Raw genomic sequence first — 18,534 nt, forward strand, 5'->3', positions numbered from 1 at the left:
TAATATTACGAATCTTATTAAATTTTAGACTTCAGATATAAGTATTTGACACATCCAGAAATGTTCTAGATACACTGTATCTAAATACATTCGAGTGTATCCGACTATCACCTCTCTTCATGTAACTATTGTACTAAATACATGTATTTAATGTGATTCGCGTAGGTGGAGATCTTTCAAATATGTTTTTGACCATTAGCTCGTAAATAAAATTCTTAAAATGTCTCAATCCTTCAACTTTTATGGAGTCTTTTTGTCAACACTTGTAAATTAAATTCTTTAAATGTCCTTCAGCTGTTAATTCCGGCAATTTGATTCTTTTTTTCCGTATATTTCAATGCTGCTTTTTTTCTTACCCAATTTCTACTTCTTGACTCTTTGTTCTCTCACCATTAATACTCTAGAAGATTTATCTTTTTTCAAGAAAATTTTAGATTAGTAGTGATGATTACTACTACCATGAGTTTAAAATCCAATTTTTTTGCTACTCCATGTTGGGGAAGACATGGGGTTAGCCATTTTTGGTCTCAGCAGCAATTGGTAACAATTCTTGTTTCGAAAAATCGAAAACTTGGTCGAGTTCACTGTCAGTCTAAGGTGATTCTTGAATACCCTTTTGCTTCTTTTGGTTTAATGCTCTTGCTGTATTTTGTTGGAGTAAAATATTTTAGTTTTAATTGTGAATTATACTCGATCAGTGCCTATGTTATGTGACTGTTTTTGACTAGGCGCGAAGTTTAACTAAAATTAAATCTTTTTTGAAACTTGTGGTTTTGAACACGTCATAGGTACTTGTGTGACTGCAAATTATGTTATTAAGGGTAAAATTTGAAGTTTAAAGTTAATTACTCCCTCCGTCCCAATGAGTGGGCACGCAGTTTAAGAAAGATCGAATCTTTTTTGAAACTTGTGGTCTAAAACATGTCATAGACATTTGTTTGATTACAAATATGCCATTAGGGGTAAAAATTGAAGTTTAGACTTAATTACTCCCTCCATCCCAATGAGTTGGCACACAGTTTAAGAAATGAAGAGAAACTTTTAAATCTTGTGCTTTTAATTTTTTTTATGGTTTAAAATTAAAGATGTGTGAAGTCTTTGATGCACTATGTTAGAATTGAAAAACTTACTTATAGGAACTGACACTCTTTTTGGGACAAACTGAAAAGGAAAGTAAGACACGTAAATTGGGATGGAGGGAGTAGTTCTTTGTATAGAAAGGTGTCATTTTTTTGGTACGTAAAAAGGAAAGCGACTCACATCAGAGAGCAATTATCACTGTTGTATATTAATGGTGCAATGTTGTTCCTATTTGCTATAACTGAGTCTAGCTTTGAAAGTACAATTGCTGTAATTGACTTAAGTTTGGGAAGTACAATAAGCAGCATTAAGTGCATTTGGAGTTGAGATTTCTTGAATGGATATTTCAGTACCCTCTTTCCTGTTTTAATGAAATTTTGTTAATGCCAACTAAGTTTAGTTAGCCTCCAACTTACAGTTTTGTGTCTGATGCATTTCATGTATCGTTCTTGCAATAATATTTTGATATAAGTACAGTAATTTCATTGATAGTTAGAGCAGCACCTATCAGGTCTGATTATATCTGTCGAAGTGCTGGACTGATTCCTTTTCTAGATATAAGGAGTCAATTATGTCCAGGATATCATCTCTTTTGTTTACACTATTGATCGTACAAACGATGATTTTGAAGATATTTGAACTTTACAAGAGGTATATATTCTTTTCCATCAAGCATCTATGGTTTCTATCTATTCACAGTTTCACACATACATATTTGTAGTTTTGCTCCAATTGCGCCTTTTTTCATTGCAACTCATGCTTTATTTGCGCTTTCCGCTTAAAGCCCCAAAGGACCTTAGAATTATTTTTGCGCTTTCTCTTTTGATAACACTGCTTCTATTATGTATTTATTTATGGGATTCATTAAAACATTGTTCCAGACTGCAGTAGTGGAAATCAGGAAGTGCTCGCCTTTTCTGGAAAGTGAATTGTTGTCCGGTAATGGTGGGTTGACAGAGTGGAGAACCGTTCCCGACATTTGGCGTACTTCAGCAGAGAAATTTGGTGATCGTGTAGCAGTCGTGGACCCATATCATGATCCTCCTACAACCATGACTTATAAACAGGTCAACCATGACTTCTATTTTTAAGAGCCTTTCTCTAGAATGGTAGTTGCTTTCACAAGTTTGTGTAGTGGATCACTGTTGGTGACTGCATGAGACTATCCATCTTGTTATCGATAGGCATGAGCTTCCCTTTTTTTTCATTTGTAAGTACCTGCTAGGAACAAATTTTATCAACATGAGTCCGTAGTTACGATCTTCTTTTCTAGTATTTATCAGTCATTGCTGGTGTAGAGTTATAGTCTTTTGTTTGATCATTTGATTGCTCTTACGTGTGACAAACCAAATGGTGTATGGCCTTGCCTTTGATTTTAGGGATTTGCTTCATCATGAGTTCGTCAGTCTTCCTGTTTGGGTGTAATTGGATGCCTGGCTTTTATATTTACTACTTTATCAATGTTTTTGCTGGAGGCAACTAGATAATTGGGAAAATAAGTATGTTTAACTATGTTATCAGCTCTCCTATTCTCTCAATAGTATTTTCTCTAAATGCATTGCCAAAAATTGCAGCTTGATCAGGAAATTGTGGATTTCTCCGAAGGCTTGAGAGTTATTGGGCTAAAGCCACATGAAAAGATTGCACTCTTTGCTGATAACTCATGTCGATGGCTTGTTGCAGATCAAGGTAAATCAATTGATCCCATCCACAAATTCTAGAAATGGTGAATCTTTCATTTTACTTTTTATGCATTACCTTTTTCTCTTCCGTTTCCTGCTCCCATCGTCGGAATTACAACATTTTGGAAATTAAAGGCATGAGAAACAACAAGTAGCAATAGAAAACTAAGAATGAGAAATACAGAAATAGTAAAGTAATTAAAATACTGAGAATAATACTAGTACTACCAGCAGGAGAGACTAGAACCGAAACTGTTTACTACTAGTCTTCTACCTGAATCCTCGATTATGTTCAATTTATTTGGAAGCTCTGTTGTAAAGTGTCATATTCTTTTAGGTATGATGGCAAGTGGGGCTATCAATGTCGTAAGGGGTTCAAGGTCATCAGATCAAGAGCTATTGCAATTATACAGCCACTCTGAAAGGTTAGTGCAGGTGTTCGTTGGTATTTCTAATTAACCTGTCTGTGGGGATGTTACTTGTTCTACCTGTCTTTCTTCTCGTTTCTTTTTCCTGATTAGTTGTTTTCCCTGCCTCTCATTTTAAACATGTCGATACTGTTATTGACTGCAATACTAAATGAAAGATCTCTTGACAGATTGGTATATGGGTATTATATCCTCGTTTTGACAGCATGATAGGTCTTACGTCTTTGCCTTAACATGTATAAGTAACTCTTTGTATCTAGAATAACAACTCTACCATCAAAAACACACTATCTCCCTAAAAGTTCATTATATCATAGAAATAAAATCGTTTGGACATTTGTCTTCTGTTCATATCCGAGTTTCACTATATTTGCTTATTTTTTAAGAAAATCTTGTTTGGTGTAGTGACATGTAGTTGATACCGGTTACATTTTTGAAGCTGATGATCTAAACAAATAAAATAGACATCTTGATGGCCTTAAAGATGCCTCCATGATCAATTACGTTGGCCAGATTTGTTCTATCTGATTAGAGGATTACCTAGTTTATGTGGTTGACTTCTATTCATAAACTTTTGCAAGCAATTTGTGCACACAGTGTAGGATTATGTGTTTCTCGTTGTTTAGTTTACACCAGCAGCTGTGATCAATTTGACAAAGTAGCTGTCTCTGCTGTGTGTGCCAGCAACAAGTTTAAAGAACTTCTATTTGTCACTGTATTTTACTTTCTCTTTTTATTCTTTAATTTCAGGTTTCTTTTTCTCATCTTTCATTTTCCATTGATTTTAATAATAAAATGTTTTTCTCTAAAGATCAAAAGAAGGTACCGTCGGATGTACTGCACAGTATCCATCTTAAACCCAAAAACAAAAACAATTTTCTTCTGCATGCATTTTGACTGTGATAAGATTATTATCATTATCATTTTAATCATTGCCTTGCCAGTGTCGCTCTTGCTATTGACAATCCTGAGATGTACAACCGGATTGCAGACACCTTTGACTCCCATGCAGCTGTACGATTTGTTATTTTACTTTGGGGAGAGAAGTCTAGCCTTGTAACAGAAGCCAGGCAGGGATATCCTGTATATACTTATAAGGAGACTATAGAATTGGGTCACAAGAGTCGTGTGGATCTACTTGATTCTGAAGATGCCAGTAAGACATTTACCGTAAGAGACGTAATTTAAATTACATTAAATTTTTTAAAAATTATTTCTTGCTTAAAACTAAATATAAAATTTTCTTGATTTTTTATCCTGCATTGGAATAAATTTAATACTTTTGCTCGTTCTTGTCGTTCTGCTTTTCTTTATCATCTTATTAGAACAGAATTGTGCTAAAAAGTTTTCTACTTCAAGTTGCAAGCTCATCTTCATGACTCTTTCCCAGTATATGTTATGACTGTGAGCTCTCTGAGATACCAACGATAAAAGATAACTCCTGCCTGGTGTAAACACAATAATTATTACTTAGTAGATTCAATTTCAAGACTTCAGCATGGAAATCAATATCCTGAACCTCATGCTAATTCTATCAGCACAATTTGGCTTTTATGCTTCTTTTTCGGTTTATGCAAATGTCATCCTGAACTTTACTTCTAGAGTTTTGATTCTTTGCCCTGTGAAATAAACAACAAATGGAAATTTATAGGCTAGTGAACCTTATCCCAATTTTTTAATAGGGACTAGCTTTTGGTCGAGTGATCTATCCCTATGTGATTGTTCTACTTCCCTTTTAGCTTGTCATATTTTTTTTTATCCTTTCTACTTCTGTTACAACTTCCATAACATTGGAGCACGCTATCCAGTTTGCATTCCTATATATTTTGAGCAGTTATGTGTTTATAAGTCATATGCTCAATGTGATGTTCAGTTTGGTGACCTTTTTATTTTGTCTTCGATTATGAAGTTGCACTTTTCAATAATGTAGTTCCAAATTCCTATTGGGAGAATATCAGTAGCTAACAAATTTGTTTTAGGGAAACAATATTCATATGAAGCAATCAACTCTGATGATGTGGCAACACTTGTTTATACTAGTGGAACCACCGGTAATCCAAAAGGTGTCATGCTTACACATAAAAATTTGCTTCACCAGGTTTGCACTTGTACATTTACTCTAGTGCTTAGAATTCTTTAGTTGATTTCACTTTTGCAGGCTCATCTGTGTCTTATTACCTTTATCCTGTTGTTCTAGTCTTGGTTATATGAAAAGAAGCTAAGTATTAACTTGAGGTCCAAATTTGGGGAAAAGGACTGATGGACCGATCTCTGTTTAAACTTGTGCACTATCTCATCTTAAAATTAGTGCTTTAATAGATTCTGTACTCTTGTGATTTTTTCTGCAGAAAAAACGAATAAAATACCCTTGAGGAAAGACCTGAATGAGAAAAAGTTAGGTTGAGAAGTGAGGTTTAGTATTGTGAAAGAGAGAAAGAAATGAGAAAAAAAATCTTGCTGAATTGTAGGTTAACTACTAAGCTGGCTCCTTATGTAGTTTTTTTTAAAGAAAGAACCCTAATTTTTGAATTCTTAGCTATGACATTATCATCGAGGATATTCACCAGATATTTAACAATTTTCTTAACTCTCAGAAGTTCTCAAACTCAAGTTGGTGAAACGTCATGAGTTTACTTATTTCAGATGCATGAAACACTAAACTAATACTTGAGTAGTGAGCTTATTGTCTTAATGTTGCTAGAACAATGAAAAGTCACCAAAAGAAAAATATGAAATTCTTTTCTCTTTCAAGTTGATGGTAATTATGTAGCGAAAAGGAGGTGCTTCTTGTGGCATATAAATGGAATCGTGAAGAGGTAACATTGCACAAATCTTTAGGACATCATTAGCGTTGCTTGAATTGACAACTTAGAGTAATCAAAAAAGTTTTCACGAGAGTGATCGAAAAAGAGTCATGGTTCTACTTGAGCGATCACTGTAAAGAGGCATGGTACCGGTAGAACGTCACATAATAGAGTTACAATGTCACTAACACGTCACCAGAAAGAATTGTTGTACAGTCGGAACTAATTATTGCAAAAGCAGCGTGAATACTAAAACCAAAAAACAGTTATATTATCATTCTACATAGAAAATAATGTTTCTGCTGTCTCTGGTATTTTCTTATTGATCTTCTCTTTGGCCGGTTTTCCATTTTTTAGTATCATTGTAACTTTCATAGGTATCTGTGGTGTCAAAAAGTATGTTGTACTGCTAGTTATTGAGTAAGTAAAGTTGTTCACCCCCTTTGTTCTCTTTGTTAGATTATGAATTTGTGGGATATTGTGCCTGCTGTACCTGGGGACGGATTTTTAAGCATGCTTCCGCCTTGGCATGCATATGAACGTGCTTGCGAGTATTTCATATTTACATATGGAACAGAGCAAGTGTACACAACCGTTAAGAATTTGAAGGTGTGCATTTTGTATTGGTTTCTTATTTAGTCAATTTGTGCCCCTTTTTTGCCCTCATGTTTTGAAAGAGTCTAAAACATTGATCTGATCTCTGCCCCAGTATTTTCCCTTCTTAAAATATATTTATACTTCGATTATTAATCTTTGTTACCACTACCTCAGCAACCTTCTTACTGTTGTAGGAAGATTTGCAGCGTTATCAGCCACATTACCTGATAAGTGTTCCTCTAGTGTATGAGACGTTATACAGGTATAATCCGTAGCTTCTCATACCTTTGATTCTTTTTGTTGCTTAAATTGTTAGAAAAATTTGTGCTTAATAACATTTCTTGAGATATCTTTTTTTTTGTTATTCTATATTATTAGATAATAATCGATTATGAACTTTACAGTGGAATTCTAAAGCAGATCAATTCAAACTCTGCTGCTCGTAAACTCATTGCCCAATTATTTTTAAGGATCAGTATGGCTTACATGGAGGCGAAAAGGATTTACGAGGTTAATCCCTGATATTATTGTACTAAGTTTTCAGCTTATAAGCACCATTATCATAGTGAATAAGCACAGTTTTGTTCAGGAATACTCAACTTTATAATAGTTGTATTAGTATCTGTTTTCAAGAACACTGCTTCTAAATTCTTATCATCTTTTCACAAAATGAGTTCTTAGATGTATGTGGGCATGGACTCTTAAATTTATCATTTTGTAGTAATAGTTACTCTTCAGATTGTATAATTACGGTGCAATATTTGGAACCAAAATATAGAACTTGAATACTGAAGCATATTGAGTGTATGAGCATTGTCGTAGGGTGATTAGCAATTATAAACAGATTTGTGATCATGACTATCTGAATTTATGTCAATCCCTCAACCTCACTTAGTTAAGGAAGATCACATATAATACCTGTTCTTCTCCAACTGCATTTCTGCCTCACACGTATAGTGGGACTTTTAAACTGTTACTTGTTAACATGGATGCCGAAGATTGAACTCTTGAACTTAAGATGCTATGATCTGCACATGTAATGGGTGTAGAAAATGGATTGATAGCTTGCACTGTTTCTTTTCTTGCATATTTCATTTTTCTATCATATTTTATTTTTGTTGCTTATGTTGTTGTTATTATATTTATTAGGGATTCTGTTGCACTAGTTGTGCGTTTGTTTATGTTTACAGTTAACTATGATCTCTTACTACGAAAGTATGTCATTCAATTTGTTTCAAGGAATGATTTTTGATGTACTTCTGGTTATAATTATAATCTATCGCCCAAGTGAGCACATTGATTTAATCATGATTTACTCTTTTCCATCATGGTCTGTGATGCAGGGGAAATGTTTAACGAAGGACACGAAGCAACCTTCATATATTGTCTCATTGCTTGACTGGTTGTGGGCTCGAACTATTGCTGCTATACTATTGCCATTACATATGCTGGCCAAGAAAATAGTTTACAGTAAAATACACTCAGGCATTGGTATTTCAAAGGTTTGATATGCAACTGCTAGTGACTTGTGATGTTCCTTACCTGTGCATCTTTGAAGTTTAGGACTTATTGAACTAGCAAAACAAATGCCTGTGTTGTAGGCCTTATAATGGTGTGTGACACTCGTCAGTTGACTGATTTAGGCAACTCTTTTGAGGTTGGATGTGTCATTAATAAACTTGTGACATTTTGGTACACTACGTATCCCCGAAATAAGAAATTTCTGATGCAGTAAGGGTGTAACCCAAGAAAATTAAAGAGTTTAACACTATCTCAGAACATCAAAAGAAAAACAAAGTAAGTTTTTAAACAAAAGAAAGTAAAATAAGAAATTTGAAGAGAGAGGGGAATGTTTTTCTCACGCCAATGTGAGCGGAAATATTTTGAAAAGGTTGCAGTAGTAGCTTACATGTACTCATGCTGTTGTTTGCCCAAATGCATGCTTGTAAGCTTAAATCTTTTCACACATCGTTAACAACGACATTCTATTCTTTTCCATAAACACCATGCTACTGTTTTGCTGTACTTATATTGTGCAAGGCAAACGTGACTTTGGTCCGCTGGATTGTGAAGATACTAATTGATTACCTTCCTTTACATTCTACAAGCTGGCATAAGCGGGGGCGGTAGTCTTTCTTCCCATGTAGACAAATTCTTTGAGGTTAGTAGTTTCTGTAGTCTCAACTATTGTAAGTAGGCAATTGGATTGGTGATCTTTCCTTACATACATTTTGGTAATTCGTAGGCAATTGACATAAAGATTCAGAATGGATATGGCTTGACAGAGTCGGCTCCTGTGATTGCTGCACGGAGTCTTACGTGTAACGTGAGTATTGTATCTTATAGATATCGAACCAAAATATTTCTACTTCTTCGACAATGATGTTTCTTATAGGGATGCCTTATATGACATTGGTGCAGAGCAGTACCATTGAGTTGTATCCATTGAAGATATCATAACACCACAACCATCATGTGAAATTGTTTCATAATGGCATATTTGTTGCTTCTCACCCACAAAAATGCAATTTGTATTTTACATATTCGTAGGCTAGTGTCTATCATTACTTTGCTTTAACTGTGCATACTTCCGAATGTGGTATCATGTAACATAGTCCTTGTTGATCTCTGAAGGTGCTTGGCTCAATTGGTCGTCCCATTCGGCATGTAGAGGTAAAAGTTGTAAATTCTGAAACAGATGAGGTCCTTCCTCCTGGCTCAAAAGGCACTGTCAAAGCTAGAGGGCCACTAATAATGAAAGGCTACTATAAGGTTAGTGCATCATTTTTTTCTTAATGAGTTCTATAGTTCCTCTTAGTTAGACCTGTTATTCCAATGCAATGCAATTGCTTGATCAGAAATTATATATTCTTTTTGTCTTCCCTTGGACACCGAGGGTCTATCAGAAACAGCCTCTCTACCCCACAAAGGTAGGGGTAAGGTTTGCGTACATCCTACCCTCCCCAAACCCCACTTGTGGGATTACATTGGGTATGTTGTTGTCGTCTTCCCTCGGACATCTATGACGAGGCATCATTACTTTTCTTTACATTTTATTTTATGGTGACACTGCTTCATTTTATTTGAATTATTTCTCTGAACTTTATATGGTTTCTGACAATACCTAGGCTGTTTTTCCCCTTTTGAGGAGGCAGCACCTTTCTCTCTGACATAAACAATCTAAATACATTTACGCATGATGTTAGATACATACAGTATAATGTAACATGGATATTTTAATAAATATTTCGTAATTGCATGAATAAGTTGAAACAGGGGGAGTATTAATTTTCTTCAGCAATACTTGGAAAAGAGCTTCTTTGTTACGTGTTGGTCATAATAAAAGACATCAAAAGCATGTTTTGCCTTCATTGCCAGTCATTTTGAGCTGTATGTGTTACTCTGGAACATAATTCTACTTGCAGTGTTAATTAACCATCAATATCTCGTAAATTTTCTTTAGAATCCAGTGGCAACAAAACAAGCTATTGATGAGAACGGATGGCTGAACACTGGTGATCTTGGGTGGATTGTGCCTGATCACTCTATAGGGAGAAGTCGTAATTGTGGGGGTGTAATAGTTCTTGAAGGCCGTGCAAAAGATACCATAGTCCTTTCAACTGGTAAGCTATAATTACTTCTAGTGTGTCTGCTCTTGGATTACTCTAGAAACATTAAGTTTGTCGTTGTTCTGGTGTTCTGTCAGTAATGTGTTTTGGAATTAGAGCCTTTATTGTGTGGATTGTTATCGAAGATGACGTTCTATTGGTAAACTGCAAAGAGGCGGGTTTCATCTTACGAGTAATTTTGTAACCCACAGCTTTGAACTATATTATATGTATTTACCTTGTGTGGAAAAACTAGGTGAGAATGTTGAACCATCAGAAATTGAAGAAGCTGCTATGGGAAGTAGTCTGATCCAGCAGATTGTTGTCATTGGCCAGGTGAGTTGTTATTATTGAGCGCGTAATTAAGATGTTCTCTCACGTTTCATTAGTTTGACATCAATAACATGTAGGATCAACGGCGTCTTGGAGCTATAATTGTACCAAACAAGGAAGAGGTTCTGTTAGCAGCTAAAAGATCAGCTGTTGTGGATTCTGAAACCACTGAAGTTAGCAAAGAAAAAACTGTTGGCCTATTACACGATGAGTTACGAAAATGGTAAGGACTTACTTACACCTTCTACTTTGACCAATTCACTCGTATATCAGGAAATTTCCTGATGTTTTGTTTTCAATTTCGTTAGAATAAAAATCATCTCCCCTCTTATTTAACAAATGCAGGACTTCGGGGTGCTCGTTTCAAGTTGGACCTATCCTTGTTGTTGATCAACCTTTCACGGTACCATTTATCGCGATACCTCTTTGGCCATATTTGATTCGAGTTTAATGTCAGTTGATTTCTGTAGCTTAGAACTTTTTATTTACTGCAGATTGATAGTGGCTTGCTAACACCAACTATGAAAATCAAGAGAGACAGAGTTGCAGCTCTTTACAAAGAGCAAATTGACAACTTGTTCATATGATTCCTCATTTTTTAGCTATAAAAGATGCAAGATCTGAATAGCTACCGGCGAGTTGGTTTTTCAGATTATATTTCCATCAAGAAACCTGAGATTGCAATGATAATATAGTGATTGAAATTGATTAGATCTGATAGAACTTGACATATATTTATGAGGACATAAAGTTGTAAATGAAGGCACATAGTTCAATAAGCATGTAGCATTTTGTTTCCTGAGAATATCAGATTCAATAACTTGCACTTCATGTGATAACGAAGAAAAATATATACATTCGCTTTTTAAAAAAAGTACTTTGATTTATTTCTCATATTAAACATATTAATTGTCATAAATATGAATACTTAAATAATTATATTGGGAAACTAAACTTTGTAAAATAAAATACAAAATTCTTTAACAAACAAAAAGTCATTTTGTGGTAGCGTCCAATCCTATGATATGATACTTGCTATGATAGGTAATTTATATTCTTGAAGAACAGAAGAAAATAAAACTACTGCTAATTCTAAAGGTAAATATACATAACACAACAAAATAGATATGTTTTACAAATCACAAGCGATAAATATATCAACTTGAAAAAGCAATCAAGCATTTAATTTATTTATTACAAATACAAACAGGCATCAGAAGATGCTCTCCACCAAAGACTGCATCTGCAATTTATTAGACAAAAACTATTTAGTTCATCAATTAAATACTAAAAAATTAGCTTATTTTGAGATATTAAAGGTAAATAATTAACTTGTTGACACATTGATATTCTCAGCTTTGCAAGACGTTCTGAGACCGAGAGCCTAACGTTGGAATCAATTATAAGTAATAGCTTTTTCAATTTAGGCATACTCACATCATCCCTGCACGTTACTTCAGACAACCCATCTGGTTCACGAATATGCAAAACTTCAAGTTGCGGAAAGCTATCACCATCACCATCACCATCACCAATTGACAAACAAACCATAACCAAAAACCGATAAAGTGAAATGACAATACATAAAATTGACCCGAATCGATCGATGCAAAGCCATAACTTATATTGTAAACTTTGATTCTTGAGAAGAAAATAAACTAAAGCTACTAATTCCAAAGTAAATATACATAAGACAATAAATAAATCTTTTATAAATCACAGGCCACAAATACATCAACTTCATGAAGCAATCAAACATTTAATTTATTTATTTCAAATACAAACAGGCATCAGATGATGCTCTCCAGCAAAGACTTAATCACTCTCAAATGCATCTGCAATTTATTAGACATAAAATATTAAGTTGATGAATTAATTAATAAAAAATGAGCTTATTCAGAGATATTAAAAGTAAATAATTAACCTGTTGACACATTGGATTTTCATACTCTCAGCTTTGCAAGACGTTCCGAGAGCCTAATGCCGGAAGTGGTATCTATAAGTAAAAATAGCTTTTTCAATTTAGGCATACTCATATCATCCCTGCAACTTATTTCAGACAACCCACGTGCATACACAATATGCAAAACTTCAAGTTGCGGAAAACCATCACCATCACCAGAGAGATCCATTTTTTCTTCCATATGGTTGCACCAATACATTTTAAGTATCCTTAATTTGGGCAATTTCTTAAGCACTGCCACTACATGACTGTCTACGTCAAAGTCGACAAGAGTAAGCTTGACAAGATTTGGAGGGAATGCTTCACAGTTCAAGGGAATTGTTCCGCTCAAATGCAACTTAGCAATATTTGGATACGACGACAAGTTTATTTGCTCACTCACCCTGTCAACTTTGAGCTTCAGAACCTCCAGCGCCGTTGGCACAGGGCTCAATGCTGATAATATCTTAACTGTAGAATCAGATACTCCTTTTATACCCAGTTTTCTTAAATTGATCAATTGGTGCAATAATCTTGGTTCAAAAAAAAAACCATCCATCCACATCAAAGTTTGTAGATTATTACGAGGCAATGAGTACACGTTTTTTAAAAATGGGTTTATACAAAAGTAATTGTAAGGTGCTAGATTATAACCTGTAGAACGAAGATGTCTCAATTGTGTAGACTTCCAAACACCAGTAGGAAGTTTAATGAAGCTATTACTAACATCTAGGGTCTCTAGATGTTTGAGCTTCACCATACAATTTGGCAGTTTCCCATCAATATACCCCTCGAATAGCAGATAGCGTAAGCAATTCATGTTCCCAAATGTGTTTGGGATACTGACATCATAAAAATGATAAGAAGAGGTGACTACAACAAACACTTGCAATAATTTGAAATCAAGATGAGCCAGTTGAGAAAATATGCAAGGGTCTTTTGTGAAACAGAAAAGTGCACGAAGCTTCTCAAGCTTAGGATTTGAACGGAAGAACTCATTCATGGCATTATTATCAGAGTAGAATGTAATCCTTCGCAGCCTAGCAACATTGCCGGGATCACCAAATGCATTGTGCTCGGTGTGAAAGAAGTTGCTTTCCTTAGCCAAGTCCACACACAAAGTATGTAACAAGTCATGTATGCGGCAACTTGAAATTCTTCCATCATATGTCCTTTTGGCTACTTGAATCAAGTTTCTAGAAACCAAATCATTTAGGACATCCTCCGCCAAACTTTCAGCCTCTCGCCCATTGCCACTATTTACAACTATCAGCTTCTCAGCAATCCACATATTTGTCAAATCAAAAGCACGAATTTCATGATCCTCAGGGTAAAGACCAAAGTACAAGAAACATGGCCTTAATGCAATGGACAAATCATTGTAACTCAGAGCCAATACCTTAGCACATCCATCTTGAACTTTATGGCTCATACTCTCAAGTAACCTGTTCCATGCACGTTCTGTTCTTTCTCTTGCCCTTAACATGCCTGCGGTCACCACAATGGCTAACGGTATACCTCCACATCTCCCAACTATACTTCTACCAATATTTACCAAGTCTGGTGAAGCATTGGCCCAATTATTATTGTTATCAAAAGTAAAGATCTTCTTGGTAAAGAGTTCAAAACTGTTCTCCGAATCTAGAGGTTGCAACATGTGAATTGAGAAATCCCCTCCTATGTATCTGCCTACACTACTATTTCGAGAGGTTATAATTATCCTACTGCCAATTTTTGAATCACATTCAGGAAGGACAAGCTTTAGTTGATCCCAAATTTCAACATCCCAAATGTCATCTAAGAGAATAACATACCTTTTTATTTTCAACAGTGATCTTAGGTTGCCCTCCAAGTTATCTTTCCTTTCCTCTTCCGTCATTCCAACTTGTTTTGCTATGTCATGTAAGATTTCTCCCGCCCTTGGCTGTTGTGAAACATAGACCAATCCCGAACGCTCAAATTGATGACGGACATGCCTATAAAGTTTCTTGGCAAGAGTTGTTTTTCCTAGACCGGGCATGCCAACTATTGAAACAACTCCATAAGGCAAATCATGATCAAGTAATTTGGCTTTTAGCATATTGAAGTCATCATCCAAACCGATGACCTCTGTTTCATCAGCATGAAGAAATAATCTTCTTTGGTCTAATGGAATGCAATCATCATTATTGTTGTTACTTGTATCCATGATGTTGTAAGTTGTCCTTACACGGTCAATGTCAGCAACCCTTTTCTTTATCTTCTCAATCTCGATAGCAAACTCATCGGCAAAAGAAGCATGAGAAGGGATGCAAGCAGTCTTAAGCCGACAAATTGCGCTGTTGGATTGTTGAATTTTCGGAAGGAAGTCATCTAAGAGATCCTCCACATCACCTGCCAGTTCTTGAATATCTTTTATCAAGTTTTTCACCCTTGAATTACCTCCAATTGCCTTGTCCTTTGCGTCGTCTATGTATGATCGAATGTGTCTCATTTCTCTCTGAAGCCAATTAATGTCCTCTTTCAACCAATTCAAGCGGCTCCCTTCTTGAAAGAGTAGATTTGCAGCTATTTCTACGGATTTATTGATGATTGCTGTAAGAAGAATTTCAGCCATTTTTTTCTTTTAATTTTTCAGTAGCTTGAAAAACTTCTAATCTGAATAGTTATAAGGGCAGAGACACTTTTAAAGAAAAGAATGATATTCCACTATTTTCTTTTAGTCCACAAACAAGTCTCCTATCTATAATTTGATTAAATGGATACAGTAAAAGGACCTAAGAAGGTGCTTTTCCTTAAATACAAAAGAAAGACAAAGTACATATCATATCTTGATGCTTAAGACTGCTTCTCTTTTGTTTTTTTTTTCCTTTACTAGGTATCAATAATATCTCCACGCTTAAGTTAAGTCTGCTTTACTTTTCTTTTTGTTAACAATCCATTCACGTCGCGGTTGCAAATCATGGTGTTCTCCTATCCACATATTTGTCAAATCAAATGAAAGCATTTCATAATCGAAACCAATGACCTCTGTTTCATCAACATGAAGGAATAATCTTCCACGGTCTAGTGGAATGTAGTCGTATTGATCCTTGTTGTTACTTGTATGAGTGTCATACAAGCGATACCTCTTTGGCCATATTTGATTCGAGTTTAATGTCAGACGATCTCTGTATCTTAGACCTCTTTATTTACTGCAGATTGTTAGTGGCTTGCTAACACCAACTATGAAAATCAAGAGAGACAGAGTTGCAGCTCTTTACAAAGAGAAAATTGACAACTTGTACCAATGATTCCTCATTTTTTTAGCTATGAAAGATGCAAGATCTGAACAGCTACCGGCGAACTGGTGATAATATAGTGATTAAAATTGATCAGATCTGATAGAACTTGACATATATTTATGAGGACATAAAGTTGTAAATGAAGGCACATTAACTACTTTTGTACTACAAACTTATTCAATAAGCATGTAACATTTTGTTTCCTGAAAAAAATCAGATTCAATCTTGAAGACTCTATTCTAGAACTCATAAGTTTTAAATTCTGGCTCCGCCTCTGTGTCCAAGGATCGATGTCAATAGAGTGTAGACACCTAACAGCTGACGGTACAATCACCAGAAGTCATTACATGAACATGTCCCCTCATTGAAGTGATGGAATCTATTTGCATCTCTAATGACAATTTTTCGGTTTGTAATGCTTGATATGAACTTTATAACAGTGTGGCAATCGCCACAAATTCGAAGGTTTTTCACCACCCTTATCACTGATCCAGGAACAGTCCTCAGAATTCCATAAGCCACAGCCAATCTCTCACTGTGCCAAAAGAGTTGTCTTTCCTTCTCTTGCTGTTCCATATCATGCAAAACGAACGTGGTGTCGGGAATATAACCTCTCTTCCTCATCTCAGAATCAAATTCCTTTAGGAGGGAAAATATCGCGTCCTTCATTGGATACAATGCCTCTCCAGCATAGAACGTCGTAGTTTCTTTTCCTGAATCAATAGAACTATAACCAGGTTCTTTCCTAACATCCAAATTTGCCAGCTGCTTCCTCAACTTAGACACATTGCCCCACAGAGCTGCACCAGCATATGTATTTGACAGCAGTATACAAGTTGAAGGATCTTTTGGTCCGAGAAGTAGTAAGCGATTGGCGACCCTGACTCCCATTTCAGTGTTTCCATGTTGCTTACAAGCACTTAATAAAGCAGCCCAAACAGCTTCATCAGGCTGAAACGGCATCGTGTTAAGAAGGTTCTCAGCATCCTCAAGGTGACCTGAACGACTAAACAGATCTAACAAGCACGTATAATGCTGCAGAGAAGGACTTAACTTATAATCCTCAATCATGGATTTAAAAAGACTCTTACCTTTGTTTACTAATCCAACATGACTACAAGCATAGATTAATCCAACAAAAGTTACTTCATTTGGCTTAAGGCCAACCAAGATCATATCATCATATAACAACAACGCTTCAATAGCTTGCCCGTGCTGTGCCATCCCGACAATAATTGAGGTCCAAGATACAACATCTCTTGTCAACATGCTATCAAATATCCTCTTTGCTTCAACAATATCACTACATTTTGCATACATATCCACAAGGGCATTGCAAACAAACAAACTACATTCATAACCGAGACCTAAAACTAATCGATGAATCTGTTTCCCGAGTTGCAGTGCAGCTAAGCTAGCACAAGCTCCTACTATACTCGAAAGAATAAACGGGTCCCTCATATCAACCCCTTCTCTTCTTACTTCAAGAAATACATCAACGGCATCAATCAAGTTCCCGTTTTGCACGAACCCCGATAACAAAGCAGTCCAACATTGCAAATTCTTTTCTTCCAACTCCCCTAGAAGCGCAAAGGCTTCATTCTTCCTCCCACAACGAGCATACCCTGATATCATTGCACTCGAACAAATCAAATTCTTAACCAAAATCGAGTCAAAAACCGATTTTGCATTATCAGGGAATCCACATTTCGCATACATATCAACTAACGAAGACTTAACAACATCATCAACCGAAAACACCGATTTCAAGAACTGGGAATGCACTTGTTTACCAACTCTCAACGCACCCGAATTAGCACAAGCCTTAACAACACTAGCAAAAACGAAATGGTCAGGCCAAAGACCATCTAAAAACATGTTGGGAAACAGGAAAAGAGTGTTCTGGGGTTGATTAGCTTCGTTGTGTGCAGTAAAAACAGAGGCCCATGAAGCTAAATCTCTTTGGGGCATTTCGTCGAACAGTTGAAAGGCATCATCAAGAAGGCCACATTTCCCATACATGTCTATGAGATTGTTGCAAAGCTTTAAGGAACAATTGTATAAACCAATCTTGATTATGTGGGCATGTAGTTTTCTGCCTTCTGTAGGGAAATGGAATCTGGCGCATCGTTGGAGTTGGTGAAGAAAATGAAAGTGCTGCATTCATAACCAGTGGTTTAATTAAGAGAGGGAAACTAATGAGTTGCTATTAATTTCAAATATTTCTGGAAACAAAAATCCTTAAGCTATTGTATTGTCTAGCCAACGAATAGTAACTATGCCAAGTTACCAACATGAGTTGTGGCAAGATGATTGAGATTTCTCGCACTTTTAACTTTTGGATACGAGCCCTACTGTGTAAAAAATATCTTGTTGGGTGCAAGACCGTACTTATTAAGATATAGTGAGATACCAGAAAGATTACACCTCAGTCCTAAATAAGTTATGAATCCTTCAATTGTTATCCCTAAATAATGAGAGCGAATCTAAAATCTACCCGCAACTAGTGTCTTTTTTTGTATTTGATCTTTAAATAAGTCTTTATTGATATCAAACAATTGAAAGTCTTTTGAGACCACTTCATTTCATGTAATTTCAGGACTATACGGTCCTCTTTTAACATATTCACTTATTATAGTTTCTCAACTATAACAGATCGATACATTTATAGATGAACATAAAACATGGTCAAACCATCTCAATTTTATCCTTAATATCTGCTATTTGCATCTTTTGATGAATGTGGACCCCGTTTTTAATGTTGAGACGTCAGCTTCACGAGACTTTAGACGTCTAG

At 35.7% G+C, this 18,534-nt stretch overlaps 3 protein-coding genes across 3 annotated transcripts; 1 reads left to right on the forward strand and 2 right to left on the reverse strand.

Annotated features, from left to right (window-relative positions):
- The first annotated feature begins 228 nt into the window (after positions 1-228).
- LOC125851188 (probable acyl-activating enzyme 16, chloroplastic) lies at positions 229-11,337 on the forward strand. Its single transcript, XM_049530966.1, has 18 exons — positions 229-597; positions 1,962-2,147; positions 2,655-2,769; positions 3,100-3,187; positions 4,135-4,346; positions 5,170-5,288; positions 6,454-6,603; positions 6,786-6,853; positions 6,996-7,101; positions 7,935-8,093; positions 8,699-8,752; positions 8,837-8,917; positions 9,226-9,363; positions 10,055-10,214; positions 10,456-10,535; positions 10,610-10,755; positions 10,878-10,935; positions 11,027-11,337. The coding sequence occupies exons 1-18, from the start codon at positions 445-447 to the stop codon at positions 11,117-11,119; spliced, it is 2,166 nt and encodes a 721-aa protein (XP_049386923.1). The 5' UTR covers positions 229-444; the 3' UTR covers positions 11,120-11,337.
- Positions 11,338-12,450: 1,113 nt separating this feature from the next.
- LOC125851207 (toMV resistance protein Tm-2(GCR236)-like) lies at positions 12,451-15,070 on the reverse strand. The gene has a single exon (XM_049530984.1). The coding sequence runs from the start codon at positions 15,068-15,070 to the stop codon at positions 12,476-12,478; it is 2,595 nt and encodes an 864-aa protein (XP_049386941.1). The 3' UTR covers positions 12,451-12,475.
- A 563-nt stretch (positions 15,071-15,633) lies between these two features.
- On the reverse strand, positions 15,634-18,204 carry LOC125851206 (pentatricopeptide repeat-containing protein At4g14050, mitochondrial). Its single transcript, XM_049530983.1, has one exon. It carries the CDS (start codon positions 17,898-17,900, stop codon positions 16,068-16,070), a length of 1,833 nt encoding a protein of 610 aa, XP_049386940.1. The 5' UTR covers positions 17,901-18,204; the 3' UTR covers positions 15,634-16,067.
- Between the last annotated feature and the right edge of the window lie 330 nt (positions 18,205-18,534).

This window comes from Solanum stenotomum, unplaced genomic scaffold (genome assembly GCF_019186545.1).
Source record: "Solanum stenotomum isolate F172 unplaced genomic scaffold, ASM1918654v1 scaffold23267, whole genome shotgun sequence".
Classification (NCBI taxonomy): Eukaryota; Viridiplantae; Streptophyta; class Magnoliopsida; order Solanales; family Solanaceae; genus Solanum; species Solanum stenotomum.

Excerpts from the sequence above, each read along its gene's own strand:
- LOC125851207 (XM_049530984.1), bottom strand. The coding sequence starts at position 15,070 with ATGGCTGAAATTCTTCTTACAGCAATCATCAATAAATCCGTAGAAATA.
- LOC125851206 (XM_049530983.1), bottom strand. The coding sequence starts at position 17,900 with ATGCAGCACTTTCATTTTCTTCACCAACTCCAACGATGCGCCAGATTC.
- LOC125851188 (XM_049530966.1), top strand. The coding sequence starts at position 445 with ATGATTACTACTACCATGAGTTTAAAATCCAATTTTTTTGCTACTCCA. Across the intron at positions 4,347-5,169 it reads ACTTGATTCTGAAGATGCCA|GGAAACAATATTCATATGAA; the intron begins GTAAGACATTTA and ends AATTTGTTTTAG. Across the intron at positions 5,289-6,453 it reads ATAAAAATTTGCTTCACCAG|ATTATGAATTTGTGGGATAT; the intron begins GTTTGCACTTGT and ends TCTCTTTGTTAG.